This window comes from Sturnira hondurensis, unplaced genomic scaffold (genome assembly GCF_014824575.4).
Source record: "Sturnira hondurensis isolate 20B ecotype Veracruz unplaced genomic scaffold, ASM1482457v3 Scaffold0000648, whole genome shotgun sequence".
In the NCBI taxonomy this organism is placed as follows: domain Eukaryota; kingdom Metazoa; phylum Chordata; class Mammalia; order Chiroptera; family Phyllostomidae; genus Sturnira; species Sturnira hondurensis.
The window spans coordinates 577,848-595,308 of NW_028073279.1; the positions used below are offsets into that span (position 1 = coordinate 577,848).

At 39.3% G+C, this 17,461-nt stretch overlaps 1 protein-coding gene across 1 annotated transcript in view; it reads left to right on the forward strand.

Moving 5' to 3' along the window:
* The first annotated feature begins 14,949 nt into the window (after positions 1 to 14,949).
* The window catches only part of SLC44A5 (solute carrier family 44 member 5), a 125,093-nt gene continuing 122,581 nt past the window's right edge, over positions 14,950 to 17,461 (forward strand). Inside the window, exons 1-2 of the mRNA XM_037043854.1 lie at positions 14,950 to 15,049; positions 15,296 to 15,344. Coding sequence (XP_036899749.1) covers positions 14,950 to 15,049; positions 15,296 to 15,344 — 149 coding nt within the window. The remainder of the gene's footprint in view (positions 15,050 to 15,295; positions 15,345 to 17,461) is intronic.

The following is a 17,461-nucleotide window of genomic DNA, read 5'->3' on the forward strand; positions in this document are numbered from 1 at the left end:
ATAGGGCTACCGGATAGATCCAAGTCAAAAATGAAGGTCTCAGAAATTCTGGAGAGTTTCTGAAGAAATGAGAAAACCTAAAAGGCTTTAGTTAAGAGTTCAAGAGTTAGTCTGACCACTGGCTGATCATTTGATTTTATAAGCTCTTCTAGCTACCTTCATTCAAGTATCCCATCAGTCATGAAGCCTTGGCAATAATTCGTCGGACTGTAACCCGAGTTGTTTTCAGAATGCCTGTAGCACTTGCCTGTGCACAGCTGTGCTGACCTTTCTGTGAAACTGCTCCAGAGGATGCCTTCTCCTTGTGTCCTCACATCTCACATAGACCTAGTTCTGGACTCTGTTCTCCTCTATTAAGGGCCCTCATACCATCATGGGGGTCCCACCCTCATGACCTCATCTAAACCTAATTAGCTCCAAAGACTCTACCTTCAAATACCATCTCATTGGGAGTTAGGACTTCAACGTATGAATTCGGGGAGGACATAAATGCTCAGTTGGTAATAATACACATGACTTCACCTGTGCTTTTTCATCCCCCAACCATTCTGTTTATTTTTCTTCTTTTTCTTACCTGATTTTGGATTGACTAATTATTCTTATTCCATTTTCCTTACTATATTTTTGAAATAATACATGCTGATCTATTCTTTTAAAATCACAGCATGCATACTTATAAAAGTTTAAAATTCATTAATATTCCACCATTTCCTACACAATACAAAAAAACCTACACTGCTTCATCTCTCAGATTATATTCTGTCACTGTCATAATTTTCTCTGGTTTTATTTAACCCCACAAGACTTTTTTATTGTTGCTTTATATAGCTAGTGATCATTCTCTTCCTCTCTTTCTTCATTCTGTATTTCTTCTTTCATCAAAGACTTTCCATCTGGCTCACTTTTCTTCTCCCAGGAAAATATACTTACTTAATATATTTTAAGGAGACCCTGTCATTGACAGCTTCTCTTTTTTGTTTTGATTGCCTAAATTTGTCTTAATTTCACTTCTTTTTCTTGAACATATTGTCACTAAATATAGAATTTTACATTGGCAGTGTTTTTCTTTCATTGCCTCTCTCCCTCATCTTGATTCTTTCTTTCTGAAAATCTGATTTGCTATATTAAAATTTCTCCCTCTATACCCAGCATGCTACTATTATTTAATATTTTTCATTCTTAGTTTATCTGTGCTGCATTCCAAATAGTTTATATTGATTTGCTTTCCAGTTTGCCAGTTGTCTCTTTAGCTGTGTCTAATACAACATCATACTTACAAAGTTGCATGTTTCATTTATTGTGTTTTTCACTTCCAGATGAAATTTCCTTTATTTTTGACATTTCTAGGTAATTTTCAATAATTCTTCATATTTGATTTTAAGTTTTCTTTTATTTTTGAAAAACAATAAGCATAGTTGCATAGTTGTTTTATAATCTGGGACTAATAATTTAAATATCTGAAGACTTTGAGAGTCTATTTCTGCCCATTGATTATCTAATTTTTTTAAAGATTTTATTTATCTTTAGAGGGGAAGGGAAGGAGAGAAGGAGAGAAACATCAATGTATGGTTGCCTCTTGTGAGTCCCCTGCTGGGAACTGGCCTGCAACCCAGGCATGTGCCCTGACCAGGAATCGAACCACAATCGTGTGGTTCGCAGGCCCGCGCTCAATCCACTGAGCTACACCGGCCAGGGCTGATTATCTAATTTTTTATACTGTCTTGTTTCCTTATGTAATATGTTATTTGTAAGATACTCATTTTAGGGGGGAGAATTATGTTTGATTATTTTTATAATATACATCATTTCAATGGGAGTCTGTTGTTTATCTGTCACTTTCCCAAGAGCACCTATGGATTGATTCCACTTTAGATTGCTTGTCATACACTGAAAACTCAAATGAAGGTGTTTTCTTCCATCTTTCTGCTCAGTGTGAAGGTGGTTTTTTAAGGGTGAAGTGGGTTGCACTCCGAGGTATAGCCCCCTTTGCAGTTTCAACTGTATGTGGAGAGGCTTCCTGTTTTACTTCTGAGAAGCCTCTGGGCTGGGTCCTCTGTCCCCCTTGCTCTTTGTTAATACTAAATTGGTAAATTTGCACCTTCAGTAGTATCTTCTTCTCTGAGTTCTTACTTTGTTAGAATTCAACCTGGCATTTTTTTGCTGGTTTGTCGAGTATTCAGTGATTTTAAGAAGATGTTCTTTAAGCTAGGTATCCAGAATTTTTAGTTATTTTTGGAGAGAGAGAGAGATACAAACCTCTCACATTATTGGAATTGGAGTTAACAGGTAGACTTTTACTTACAGATTTATCTTCACAGTTTTATGTTATTACCATTATGGAAGACTATGAGGCAAACCCTTGTCTTGTGTGCTAGATTTTCCTTCCCTAGTCTTTCATTCACTCCTTTGTATCTATGCAGAATATAAAAGAAATAAACCCAAAGGTTTTGGGTTTGTTGCTTTTTTTTTTTTTACAGTGAACTTACCACATTCAGTCTCTTTGTGAGAAATCCATTTTGTAGAAGAAAAAATGTATCAGCATTTCTCCCTCACGTAGGCTAGCTCCATAGAATTTATGAGTTCTTTTATCCTTGACTTGATCCAAGGAGGCAGGATTCCTGGACGAGCTGAGGTGAAACTTCCGGCATCCATTCCAAGAGATTATCTTGTTCTGTAACAAGAGCCCACTCATTCCCTATCTCCCACCCCCAGCCCTAAAAAAGAATAAAGAATCTCATTCTCTCTCTGGTTTTCTCTCTCTCCAAATTGACATAACTGTTTAGGGTGGGTCATGCCATAAGTTGTGTGTATCCCTGCTGTCTGTTATTCTCCCATTTCTCATTCTAAATGACCAGTCTGAACCATTGGTGAAAGGCTGTACCTGTAATGTAGATTCTAGTAGTGTACTGCACCTCCAGTTTTTATTTGTTTGATCATGATGCCTTGTGGGTAAAAATTATGTACTAAAATTGTTTTTTCTTCTATACTTCAGACCCATGAGTAAGGATTTTTCCCCAGTGATTGTTACCATTCATATTCTTAAGTTGTAGCAAAAGTCAGAGTTGATAAGCAGTTTAATTTTGTTCTCATTAATAACTAACCAACCATCCAACCAGGTGGGCAAATACAAGGAAGTAGGAGAGATGTTATCACTAGCTACCAAACCATTTTATGCACTTGTGATAAATTGACACATTCCTGGTATTTTTATTTAGTAGTATTTATTCTTAAGTTCAGTAGAAAGTCTTTTATTCAAATATAACTTTAAAAACAATTTGTTCCTTATTTACAAAAGTTAATTTTTTGTATTTATGTAATGGTTATTTTCAAAACTATCATTCTCTCCAACATTTATTCATTTACTCTGCTATTGCCTGAAATCTGCAGATGGAAAAGCAAGATGGGTCACTCTTTTACATTTAGGGTATGTAAATATGCTCTTCATTTTCTATGTCTGGTTGTAAAATTGTACTTATATTTTTTAGGGGGTGAGGGAATACGGACTAACATGACAATGAATTACATGATCTATGAAACTGGAAAAAACAAGGAGTCTCTTCAGTGTGATTAGAGTATGTCATGGGTCTTCTAGAATAAAGCATTAGAAAACCCACACTGATAACCTTCAAACCCAATTCGTGTTCTCATTTGCTTCCAGACTCTGTTTTTGAATCAATATTGATTCAGAATGTTATTTATTCTGAGCATGTGTGATTACCTAATAATTCATGGCCGTTCTTAAGCACAAATTCACTGCTTTGTCACAGTAGTAAAGAAAAATCATCTTTTTAGAAGTGCATCTCCAATGCCCTGTAAACATGCATCTTTTAACATTGCCTATAAAGTCAGTCTATTAAGAAGCACGCTGAGTGCTTGTTGTCTGTTTTCTTTCATCTGTTCAGAAGTCACCATTGCTTCTTTCAAATTATTACTTCTAAGGTTGACATTCTAACTAAATGTTAATGATTTGTGTTTATATAGGGTGAATTATTTCAAGTAATGGTGCAAACTATTTAGAAACCAACCCTGTGATTAGAAAAAATTGTTCTTAAAGCAGGAGATTTGACATTCTTGATGTAACAGAGTGATTTATCATCCCATATGTTTAGAAGTTACTCTAACGGAGAGAAAAACAACCACCGTAAGGTCATAATACCACTTTATTGTTTGACTTCAATCAGTGCTGAAAGTCTCATTTGCATTTTCATTAATCTTGTCATGTCCAATGTGGGGTCTTGTTTCTGCCAAAGATGAGTTCTGGGATGCACATCATTTTCTGGTTGAGGAATTGCTGCCATTAAGTGATGAAGCATGGTACCATGCCCTTCCTTTCACCCCAACTGAATTAATGTATACCTCTGAGATGCTTCTGGAAGTGCCTCATCCTTCCTGCAGCTTCAGGCAGGCACCTACCATCTCATGTCTGAAATACGACAACAATTTTATTCTTGGCTCTTTGCCTTTAACTCCTCTATTTCCTCTCTATCAAGTAGAAACATAGACTCGTGAAAATTGCAGTATTTCTGCAGAAGACCTGAGGAGCTTTGTAAATCCTACTCTACCTCCCAATAATGTGCATCGTCCTCCTGACTGCTCTCATTCCTCCTGCCCTAGGCATAGCCTTTGCTGTGGCTAACCATGTGCTTTTGTCCAGCTTTTTCAGATGGCACATTCTGTCCTTGAAACGTCTTCAAAATTTCTCTCCTTCAAAAAGTTATTCCAGACAATCTTCAAAAACAAGATAGAGGTGTAGGTAGACATACTATGCCTCCTCACACAACCAAAATTAAGGACAACAAAAAATTTAGAAATTAAAAAACAACCAGAACTGACAGAAAATTGAATTGTACAGAAGTTGGGCAACCATTCATCCAGATCAATAAGAGCGTCGGAGCTGGCAGCCAGTGGAGAAGGGTCACAGCAGGAAAAAGTGGTGGCTGGTGACCCAGTTATACAGGTGGTGGTTGGCAGACTCCAGGTGCACAGGTAGCGGATAGCAGACCCCAGGAGCAGGGAGGAAATGAGCAGACCCAGTGAGGCATGCAAGGCCACTGGCTGACCATGGTCACACATTCATGCACAGATAAACCAGGCAAAAATGGGCAGTGAGACAGACTGCACAACCCAGGGCCTCAGCACTGGGAAATAAAGCCTAAAAGGACCAATTGAAAACACTTGTGGGGGTTGAGGTGCTGAGATAGACTCCCAGTCTCACAGGAGAGTTTGTCCAAGAGACCCACAGGGTCCTAGAACATACACAAGCCCACGCACCCAGGAATCAGCACCAGAAAGGCCCAGTTTGCTTGTGGGAAGTGGCAGAGGGGACTGAAATCTGAAAAAGAGAGCGGAGCAAGCGCTGTTGTTCCCTCTCTGACCCCGCCCCCACATACAGCCTCACAAACCCAGCAACTGGGTTGCCCCGCCCTGGTGAACACCTAAGGCTCTGCCCCTTACTACATAACAGGCGCAATCTGACCACCCCCCCCCCCCACAAATGGCTCAAACGGAAGAACAGATCAAAGCCCCAGAGCCAATACATCTAAGCAACCAAGAGATAGCCAACCCATCAGATGCACAGTTCAAAGCACTGGTGATCAGGATGCTCACAGAACTGGTTGATTTTGATCACAAATTAGATGAAAAAAATGAAGTCTACACTAAGTGAATTGAAGCAAAATGCACAGGGAACCAATAATGATAGAAAGAAAACTGGGACTCAAATCAATGGCGTGGACCAGAAAGAAGAAAGAAACAACCAAACAGAAAATAATGAAGAAACAAGAATTCAAAAAAAATGAGGAGAGGCTTAGGAACCTTCAGGACATCTTTAAATGTTCCAACATCTGAATTATAGGGGGTACCAGAAGGGAAAGAGGAAGAGCAACAAGTGGAAAACTTATTTGAACAAACAATAAAGGAGAACTTCCCTAATCTGGCAAAGGAAATAGACTTCCAGGAAGTCCAGGAAGCTCAGAGAGTCCCAAAGAAGTTGGACCCAAGGAGGAACACACCAAGGCACATCATAATTATATTATTCAAGATTAAAATGAAGGAGAGAATTCTAGAAGCAGCAAGAGATAAGGGGACAGTCACCTACAAAGGAGTTCCCATCAGACTGTCAGCTGATTTCTCAAAAGAGACCTTACAGGCAAGAAGGGGCTGGAAAGAAGTATTCCAATTCATGAAAGGCAAGGACCTACATCCAAGATTGCTCTATCTAGCAAAGCTTTCATTTAGAATGGAAGGGTAGATAAAGTGCTTCTCAGATAAGGTCAACTTCAAGGAGTTCATCATCACCAAGTCCGTATTTTATGAAATGTTAAAGAGACTTATCTAAGAAAAAGAAGATAAAAAATATGAACAGCAAAAAGACAGCAAACTCACAGTTATTAACAACCACACCTAAAACAAAAGCAAACTAAGCAAACAACTAGAACAGGAACAGAACCACAGAAATGGAGATCACATTCAAGGTTAGCAACAGGGGAGTGGGAGGAGGAAAGACGGGGGGAAGGTACAGAGAATAAGTAGCATAGACGGTAGTTAGAAAATAGACAGGGAGGGCAAGAATAGCATGGGAAGTGTAGAAGCTAAAGAACTTATGACACATGGACATGAACTAAAGGGAGGGATGTGGGTGGGAAGGGGTGTGCAGAGTGGAGGGGAATGAAGGGGGGAAATGGGACAACTGTAATAGCATAATAATAAAACACATTTTAAAAAGTTATTCCATAAATACCATGCCAAGCTTAGTTATTGAAACCTTTCTAGAATTATTGGTGTCACCTATAACCAACGTAGATAAAGGTAGATTGCATTGGTTCTGCACTGATTTACTTTGGATATGAAAATAATTTACATATACCTTGCTATTTCTCATGGTCACTCTGAAAGCAGAAATTGGTTCCTCCATTTTTCGTTTCTATTTTTTGCTACTGTGGGGAAGGAAGAAATTTTTTCTACCCTTTAAAATCTTTTGGATAGTCCAATAATTAAATCTATATGAGATAGATTAACAAAAAATACATTTAATTACATATGGAAACTCCACGTATAGGAGAGAGTCAGACACCTTACATACATGAGAAGTTTGAGGGCAGAAAGTTAAAATGAGGTGTATATGGCACTCTGAGCTGAGGATGAGGTCAGGTGCCTTGGGGCTTCGGAGGGAAGGGAGGTCATTGCAGGATAGTAAGAAGGGCAGGTATTCAGTACTTAGTAGTTGGCCTGCCAGATAGATAGGTCAAATAGGTTATCTCTGATAATCTCTTATTATGGGCAAGGCCCCTAATTTAAATTCTAGGATTGGGGTGAGGGGCAGGCCAGACTTCTTTTAAGAAATCTCTCTTGAGTCCAAACGGTCTCAGTTGCCTTGAGCTAAAAATAATCTACCTACACAGAGACACATTTTAAGGTGACTTGTTCTGAACCCCTACACTAGTATCTATCATTTTTAGATGATAAAATGGAATTTTAGAGAGATAAAAAGTAACTTTCCTTGGATTATAGATTTTTTAGGTGGCAAAGGTGACATTCGATACAGGGCGATTTAATATCCAATTTTAATTTACCAGTATGGGATACTGTTTTCCTTATTTCCTTTGTTTACTCTATCTGGATAGTATACATGGATGCTGAATTAGGGTTGGTTTCTTACTCTAATTATTTTTCACATCAATACAAATTTTCACATCAATGCAATTCTGGGATTCTACTAATTTGCCTTTAACCCAAGTTGAAATCTATCTAAAATAATTACCTGGTAATTATCAAAATTGATCTTCTATTTGTATTTTCATAACTTAATTAAAGATATAAGAGTTCAAAATTACATTGACATTTTTTGAATTAACTTTATAAACATTTATTCAGTACCTGTCAAGTATACACCAGTAGCAAATTAGGTAATAGCAGTAGAATAACCAAGGTCTAGTTCCTACCCTAAAGGAGCTATTGTTTCAGTAGGAGAAATAGTAATGTGTATTAGTTCCTTTGGCTGCTACAATGAATTATCACAAACACAGTGGCTTTAAATGACACAAATGTATTGGTATCTTATGGTTCTGGAGGTCAGAACTTCAAAATACACCTCGATAGACTAAAATCAAGGAGTTGTCAGTGCCGCATTCCCTTCTGGAGACTTAGGGGAATGGAATTCACTTGTTTCCCGGCCTCTAGAACAGGGGTGTCAAACTCATATTCACTGGGGGCCACATCAGCCTTGTGGTTGCCTTCAAAGGGCCAAAATAATTCTAGGACTGTATAAATGTAACTACTTCTTAACTGTTAAGGAGTTGAAATTACATTCGGTCCTTTGAAGGCAACCGTGAGGCTGATGTGGCCCCAGGTGAAAAGGAGTGTGACAGGCAGCCACATTTCTTGGCTCATGACCCTCTTCCATCTTCAAAGCCAACAATGGCCAGCTGAGGTCTTCTCAGGTTGTTTTATTCTGACCTTGTTTCTGTGATCACATATCATTCTTTGACTATTCTGTCTTCCTTTTTCCATTTAAGGACTCTTATGATTACATTGGGTTCACCCAGATACCCAGGATAATCTCCCTGTCTCGTGGTTCTCAATTTAACTACATCTGCAATGTCTATTTTGCTATGTAGAGTAGAATATTCCCAAGTTTGAGAAATTGGCATGTGGCTATCTTTCTACCACAGCATGTAAAAAGGCCTTATGATACCAAGTGCAACCGTGCAAATGCTAGAAGTATAAATATCTCTAAGAGCAGTGGAATTAGCTGCTTTAGGATGGATTATATGAAAGTTCTCAGTGTTGGTCTCCAATCAAGTAGGCTCCACTCACTGGCACAGTGGCCAGTGAGATGTCTTGGTCCTTATTCTTTCCTCAAGGATGAGCAGAAAATTTTTAAGGAGAATGGTAAGCTTATTTTAGTCATTGTTAAGGCAACAAAATGGAAAAATTATATTATTCAGAGGGCACTGTGTGACACATCTGATTTGGGAGGGGAAACATTGCAGTATAGAACTGCTAGCAGGTCAAGTTTGAAGTGAGGGATGGTAGGAGATGAGGCTGGTGAGAGGCCAGACGGTGAGAGGTCATGTGTGCCGGGCTGAGAAGTAGGAACATTGTTCTATAAGAAATGGCAAACAAAATGGCTTCTTATTCTTAGCCAAGACTTGGAAGAAAATGAAACCTTTCCTTGGATGAAGTGGCAGGACCTCTTTTATAGACCCACAATCATAAACACATTTGAAAAATAAAGTAAAACAAGTGTTTAATTACTCTCAATTCTCCACTGGCTGTTGTTAAGACTTAATGTTATAACACATCATTTTCCCATGCCCAGTGGAAAGTTATCTGACTTGCTGGCTCATAACAGTTCTAAGCACTAAAATACTTGTTTGCTCCACCTTAGTTCTCCTTTGACTCTTCAAATCACATTAGATTCTCTTAAAGAGAATATATTCAAGGAACAAAATAAAATGTTGCAGATTTCTGCTTTTCGTAAAAAAGTCAATGGAAGTTACATTGTCATTTTCTTTGAGAAACAGATTGCTTTCAAAGAAAAGAGTCTTTCAAGCATGACTGGCTGCTTTATCTTGCCATTTCCATTCAACAGAGTCATGAATCTGCACCATGAATTGAATTAATTACCTGGACTCCTGTCCTTAATCTCTATGAGTTATTTCTGGTAAGAATAATTACATCATATGAGTGCAATACAAACTGTTAACTACAATAACAAATGTGTAACTGTCTAACATGAATATTTTTTAGTGATTCTGAAGACATGATTTTGGTGATCAAAGAGTCACCGTGAACTTAAGAAGCTTCTAATGTGATTACCTAATTTTGAATCTTTCTTTTTTAAAACTGAGAAATATGAATTATATTCAACTAGCTAAGCTTTATGGCAGTGAAGCATTGTGGCTTTTTTCACTTGGCTGGCCCCTCAGTCTGTTATTCCAGAGATGCAATTAGAGCACGCCAGCGCTCTGACAAAGTGATGCCCTGTATTGATTTGAGGAAATAAAAAATTTGCATAACAATACAAATTCTGCTAGCATATGGGGCAGGCTGAAGTCATCACTCTCCAGCTGTCATTACTATATGGAATCAGCTAAATCTTACCATTTGACTGTGGTTTTAGTGTATTTTTAACTGAAATATAAAGCAGCCAGGATTTACAATCAGAACATGTCAGCTTTGCAGACAGACTTGACAATAGCATTTTATTTACACTGCAGTCTGCTTTTTCTCTTGGCGAGCGGCAAATCACACCAAAACTGAAAGCCAGCCTAGATACTTTTAAAGCAGTTTTGCCTATTTTAATGTAAAATGCAAATAATTACAGGGTCAGTAAAAGTTTCTAACCCCTTTCAACCTATCTCCTCTCCCCACTCCTCTGAGGAATTCCTCTAAGATCGCTAAAGAGAAATTTACTGCCCCATAAGGCTCAGCACAGGCTTTGGGGTCCAGATTGCCTGCCTTACCACTCTATGTCCACCTCTTGTTAACCGAGGGGGCTAGGGCGAATTTGCTTAGCTTTCTGTGCCTCCATATCCTCATCTGTAAAATGGGATGGTAATAATTATATACATCATGGAATTATTGGGAGAATTACATACCAGGATAAATATGCCACTGCTGTTGTATTGCACAGTTGGAAGGGGGTATAACTCACATTGTTCTATGTGGAACTGTGCAAAATGGCTTATCTGCGTATAAAGCACTCCCAATTGTCCCTGGTACAAATAAGCCTTCACTTACTAATCCTTTTTTTTTTAATGAGGAATTTATAATCTTCCTTCTTTCTGGAAATTCTTTGGTTTTCTTGAATATCACTTTTCTATTTGTTTTCCTATAACTGTTTCATTTTACCACTTACCTTTCATTGTGGTGTTCCCCAAAGCTCACACCCATCCTCCTGACCTGCTTTTCTCTGTTCTGCCAGGTTTACTCTGTTATGAACTGAAGCTAGATTTAAAGACTATGTGTGAATGACAAGGTTAAGAGGGAAATTTGGAATAAATCAGGTGGACCAGCGCTCTCTGAGTCCAATTGTGCATCAGAATTATCTGATGGAAGTGTTAAAAATACACATTTTCAGGTGCACCCCAGACCTACAGAAATGTAGTGTTTGGTGTGGAGGGCCTGGAAACTTGTATGCCCTCCACCCCACAAAAAAGTTTTGAGATATTTTAGCTGTTCAGCTCGTTTGCGGAACTGAAATCTGCACCAGCAGGAATACCAGCACTAGCGTTCCACACCAGCCTGGACAAGACCAGTCAGAGAAAGCCCACGTTCGGTGTCAGTCAGGAACTAGAGACACCTCTCCATTCGTCAACCCCTCTGTGCCCCATGCACCACACCCTCTGCTTGTCTCTGTCATGGCAACCACATGGTGTAGGAATTACAGTCTTGAGTTTGCATTTCTTCTTCAACTCTGAGATTCGTGAAAGCCAGCTTCGTCCCAAGAATTCATCCTTGAATCCCCACTACCTGTTTATTGCAAAAATAAAATAAATGCCGTTAAAATGAATTATTGAAACCCAAGTTGAGCTGAGAGAGTGAGTACAGTATAATAGTAGGACTTTTTGGATGCCTGTGACTGACATGAACTAGCAAAAAAAAAAATCAAGTAAGGGAACGGTAGTGAAGGGATCAGGTGATCTCATGAAGCTGAACCCTCGGCTTCAGGTCGGGACTGAAACCGGAAGCTGCGGTCCACCAGGAGTTCCTTCTCTGCTCCTCTTTGTATATTTCCTTCAGAAATTTCTTTCTGAAAGCCAGCTTTCTCTGCTTCTCTGATCTTCAAGCTTTATATTTTGCAGTTCCAATCTCCCACTAACCAACTCATTGTCCATTCTAATTCTAAATTCCTAAGGTAGAGTGGCCAGGAGTGACTTTCCCAGCTTGAGTCTCGTGTCCAAACCAGATCCAGTCGCTGACTGCCAGGGAACAGGTGTGTGCAAGAAAGTTGGCGGCTAGAGACTCCCTCCTGTGCGTTAGAGAGGAGGTCAGTTCCCACCGAAAGGGGGGTTAGACACCATCAAATGTATTTGTTGCTGGGAAGCAGAGTCAGACAAGCAGTCATGCAGAGTCAGACAAGCAGTCATTAAAAGAGAAGCTGACAATGTGTCAGAGAACCTGACACTGAAGTATATATGGACTGCCTCACACGGGAAACATTTTACACACTTCCCCGAGTAGGAGCCAATGTTGGCTTTACAGGGTACGACTAACAGGATCTGCTGTGCTGCAGTGAGACTGGGTCGTGTGGATCCCAGGTAGACCATTTATCAACTGTGTGACTGTGCGCACATTCCTCAACCTCTCTCTGCCTTGTTTCTTACATATGTAAAAGGAGGCTAGTGATAGTTTCCAATCCACCTACGTAATAAGATTATTGTATTAAGGGAAACATCGATGTGTGAGAGAAACACGGATAGATTGCCTCTCGAACACGCCCCAACCAAGGACTGGCCCACAACCCAGGCATGTGCCCTGACTGGGGGATCAAACTGGTAACCTTTTGCTTTGCTGGACAATGCTCAACCAAATGAACCACTGGTCAGGGCCCAATGTTCTTCTTTACAGAGCTCATCACTTTTTACAATACAAACTTACTGACTTCCAGATACTTATCTCAAGACTTGACCCAAGGCTCCAATTTCTTAATGGCACTTGAATGCTGGACTTTTCAATTAGATGACACTTCAAACTTAAAAAGAGCAAAATCAATCTCATGCTCTTTTTTCTTAGAACTGTTTTATAATTTCTTCCACCCATTAAGATTCCCAACTGTTTTAATAGCATCAACCTTTCCTTAAACCAAGATAAAATGCCAGAAGTTATTGACAAACAAAATCTCTAGGTCTGAGGTCCCTTGATTTATAACCATGTTTGACTTCTGCCTTTTAAACCCCACATCTTAACACTCATCAAGTTCTATTTGTATGTAATTTTATACTTATAATTAACATTGGCAGCATACTAAGTACCAGCCACTGTTTTTTAGCACTTTTACAGGTATCAATTCATTTAATCCTGATAACAACTTTGTGACATAGGTACTATTATAATCCCCATCTACAAATATGGAAACTGAGACTCAGAGAAGTAAAATGATCTGTCTAGGGTCACTCTGATAGTGACAGACAGTTGTCTGTTAGAACGGACAACCTGACTCTAATACCTTTACTCCTCTTCCCTAAGCCACATGACTACTCTGTGATGAACCGAGAATCTTTCTATTACTTTCACCACCACTGGACTGCAGCTCTGCGGCTCATTAATTCACCTCTGTTATTGAACTTCTAGTTGTCCTCCTTGACTCTGCACTTTGTAATACAACTTGCATACTGCTGCTAGATGGCTCTTCCTTAAGCACTGCTTCTACTATGTCATCCCTTTGTTCAAATCCTCCTCTGGCTCCCCATAGCCTAAAATGTGTAAAATAATTCGCAGCCCTGCTTTTAGGCTTCCTGTAGTCTGACCTCATACTATCTGTTCAGCTTTATTTTTCTTCCTCCTATCCCATTATCCAGGACCCCAGGCAGGCTGATCTTTTCCCCATCCCCACAAACATGATGTTCATTCCTGACTCTGACTCCATTCATCTCTACAGGTCTGAACTTTACCTGTCGGTAAATATTGTGGCTCTAGGAACCCTTCCTGACTGACCTCAACTGAATGTGACCTTTGCTTCCTTAGAACACTCCTAACACTTTTTTGTGCCCCTCTTACCATATCTTCATGTATTACAGTGATTTGTGTACTTATTTTTCTCTGCATTAACCAGTGTGTTAGCCGGTTGAAGACAGACAGTGTGTTTCACTAGACCCTCAATCCCCTGAAGTGTGTCATAGAATGCAGAGCACACAACATGTGATCAATAAAGAGCTACTGAGTTTAACAGAGTCCTAGTTTTATGCACTCAGAATGTTTCTTCTTTCTCTTTTGTTTCATTCCAGTCTTTTGCAAAAAAAAAAATTCACCTTTTTGGAATGAAACTCTCTTGACTCCTCTAGGCTTTGATAAAACCTACTTTCTCAGAACTCTTGTAATACTGAAGGCCAATACCATGCAATTTAGTACTTTATTGATTGTTTCATGTGGCACATTCATTGTTCATGTAACACAAGGCCTGGTAGATAAATATTCTAAAAAATGTTTGTTGACTGAACTGATACGTGGATCTGGCCCACCAATGGTAAGGTCTCTAAGGCAGGGACTGTGCCTGATCTACCTCTGTATCCCTCGGAACCGCTTTGTGAAGATCTGATGACTGGCTGGCTATTAGATTTCTGTTGCAAGTCTGTCCTTTCCTCCCTGTTGTTTTCCTGTCCACCTGTGATTACATTATAGAGCCTCTGAGTCCTTGCCTAATGTCCCCATAGGGTACGGGCAAAGTTAGGTTACTGACATTGGGGGAGGGCGAGTGGGGGGGTCTTTTTTTCCAGTCCCTTTTGAAATTCCATCCTTAATTCAGTACCAAGCCTTCACCTAAAGACAAAGTCTTAGAGAAAGGGGTGAGAGTGTTTAGGTTGCAGAAGAAGAGTTATGAATTGGGGGTTGCAAAATGCAGATCTCTGGCCAGAAAATCTCTGATAGAAGTTATTTCTGGGTTTGCCCATGAATATGTTCAGTTGGTGGGGGGCATTCCTTGAGTGCCTTGTTCTGTTTAAAGACGAGGGTGATGCACAGCGATCGTGATGCAACAATAAATGACTAAGGCGTATTCCCAGATGGCATGGAGTCTGGTAGTAGATCTTAAAAAAGCAATAAAAATGACATTTATGCATTAGAATAATGATTTGTGTATGCCATACAGTCAACATGACAAAGAACACTAGTGACTAATATTCCAGCTTCTTGAAGCAAAGCCTAATCTCCTGAGAAAACAGGGAGAACAGGGATAACAGGCATCTCTATTATATCGTGCACCTCACGAGTACTCAGCAATACTTGGCGATGACAGATGGTAAAGCCATTCTGCAGTCTGGAAGGGCTTCAAATTTCACTACTCAGTATGCACTCTATAATATTGCCACTCAGAACAGAGAGGATATGTGTACAGGGAGCATAGAATATGGTCCTCCACAATTCTGTTTGGTCTTGCTTCTAGCTGGAAAGAGGGAGAAAGATTGACGGCTATAGCCAAGGCATAACCAAAGTCTCAGTGGACCGAAGAATCAATGCAATACTGCACTGAGCAGTGGACTAGCCAAGGAGTAGATTTTTCTTTACTAATATTTTTTGTATTTATTTGCCATTTCATTGGTTTATATGCTTAAGAATCTCTTTGTTTTAAATGCAGGTGATTCAACAACATTTGATCCAGATTTCAAGGGGCCTATTGCCGACAGGTAAGCAATTCTTCTCCTAGAAATATGTTCTTTTAACAAAGAAAAGCTTGTCTTTTAGCACTGTTTGCCAGTAAATGGAGAATTATGCCTACTGCAAGGAGAAAATTTTAGCCTAAATGTCACCTTATTTATCCTGGGAAAGTACAGAGAATAAATCTTTCCATGAGTCATGCATATCCTCTCCTGTTCAGCAAACAAGCTGCTTTAAGTTATTAGAGCAAAGAATTTATATTTCTCAAAAAAGAGAAGCCAAAAAAATGCTATACAAGATTTAACCACTTTGTGGAGAAGTAAACACATTTGAGTAGTCATTTTATGTACCTGTTTACTCTGTGATTCACCATTGCAAATGCAGAGTTGCTATGCCAACTTCTTGCATACCAGGTATTTGTGCTACTCAGTTGCCAAAAGCAAAGAGCTTTCTTAGAGATAACCAGTCACCAAGGCATCATGTATGTTTTAGGATCATTTAAAATGCTCTAGGGAAATATGTACTGGTTTCAACTGATGATTCTCCCTCAAGGTTGCCTGGTATTTAAAAATTAACAAATAACTCAAGGGCCTTTTTTATTTTTATTTTTTATCCTCTATTTGCTTCTTGCAAATCAAAGTGGGGGTTACAGGATAGAATAGCTAAAAATGAAGAGAAGATTATGCTGTTGGTAGCTGGTTTTAGCTTGGCTTTGACATTGATTTCTGGCAGTTACATGTCATAATAAACTGTGATGTGAAGTAATGATCAGCATGCTGACTTGCACTTGGCAACCACCAGCATGTGCAGTAGCATCTACTGTTATGTCCCTACACCACCCCGGTTTTAAGCAAATGTGTGTTCAGTTTATTCCAATGCTGTAAAAACCCAGGTCATTTGAATTGGGGTATTCATTTAAAGGTGTTCCTATGCCTTCTTTACAATAAGTCTGATATCTCTCCCATTCTCTCCATGCTAACACCATGTATACATTTTGTTGTCCAGTATACAAATAGCCTCATTAAATATGAAAGTTGCTTCTACTATACTTGCATTTATTTTACAGTAACTAATCTATGATAATTGAATATAGCTTATTGGCCACAAGGGACCTCTAGATGGAATCCAGATTCTTCAATAGTAGTAATGACAACAATATAAATAATAGGAGCAGCAGAAGGAGAAGGAAGAAGAAGAAATGAGCTGCCACATTTGAACAGGTGAAATACAGATCACAGGCATGCCTTTTCTAAACAAAGAGGAGGAAGCAGAGTTAGGCCTGGCTGGCTTCACGTACGAGCCAGGGGGTGAGCATTCTCTTTCTTCAGATATTCAGAAGTTAATGATGGAACTAGGTAGGTAGCCCAGGTAAAGTCTGGACAATTGTGATAATCACTGGAACTAGGTAGCCCATGTAAAGTCTGGACAATTGTGATAATCACTGTGAAGAGAGTAACATACTTTTATCTGGGGCCTTTTGTGATGCTACGTACCACAAAGGCCTTCAGAGGTGAAATGGTCCATCTGTGGCCATTCCTCCTCCATGCCTCAATCCTAGAGCAGGGGAAAGTATTGTAAAACCACAGGGTTAACTAAGAAGGTGCTAACTTTTCAGGCTACAGAGTTCTATAATGTCCTTCCCAGGAGACTACTTGGGGTGTTTAAGGAGCAATCTGAGAAACTCTAGAGTTTTCCTATTACCTCCAGTAGCAAGACTAGCCTTAATAACACTTTTCCTTACATAATATCGGTTTCCTTCTAAGAGAGCCAAAATCTTATCAGATGTTCAGGCAGACCCTCACAACACTGTCTGCTTGCCGCCCACTGTGTTTTGTACACCTCTCTAAGTTCACAAGTACATCATTTTGTGCGTAATGATCACCCAAGTGTCGCTGTTTCCGAGAGATGTGAAAGAATGATGGTTATGCCACATGAGAGATGAACTCAGTTTCTCATTTGTTCTTTTATACTAAAAATTGGGCATATGGCACTATTGCAACATAACATTGATCAAAAAGTGAGAGAATTTTGATAGTTTAAGGTATTTTTCCAGCCCCCTTTGGAAAAGTAGTTATCCAGTGTTCATGCTTTGTCTCCTATATTCAACAAATTTTTTCTAAACATTGGTTAATATTGGGTTGAGGTA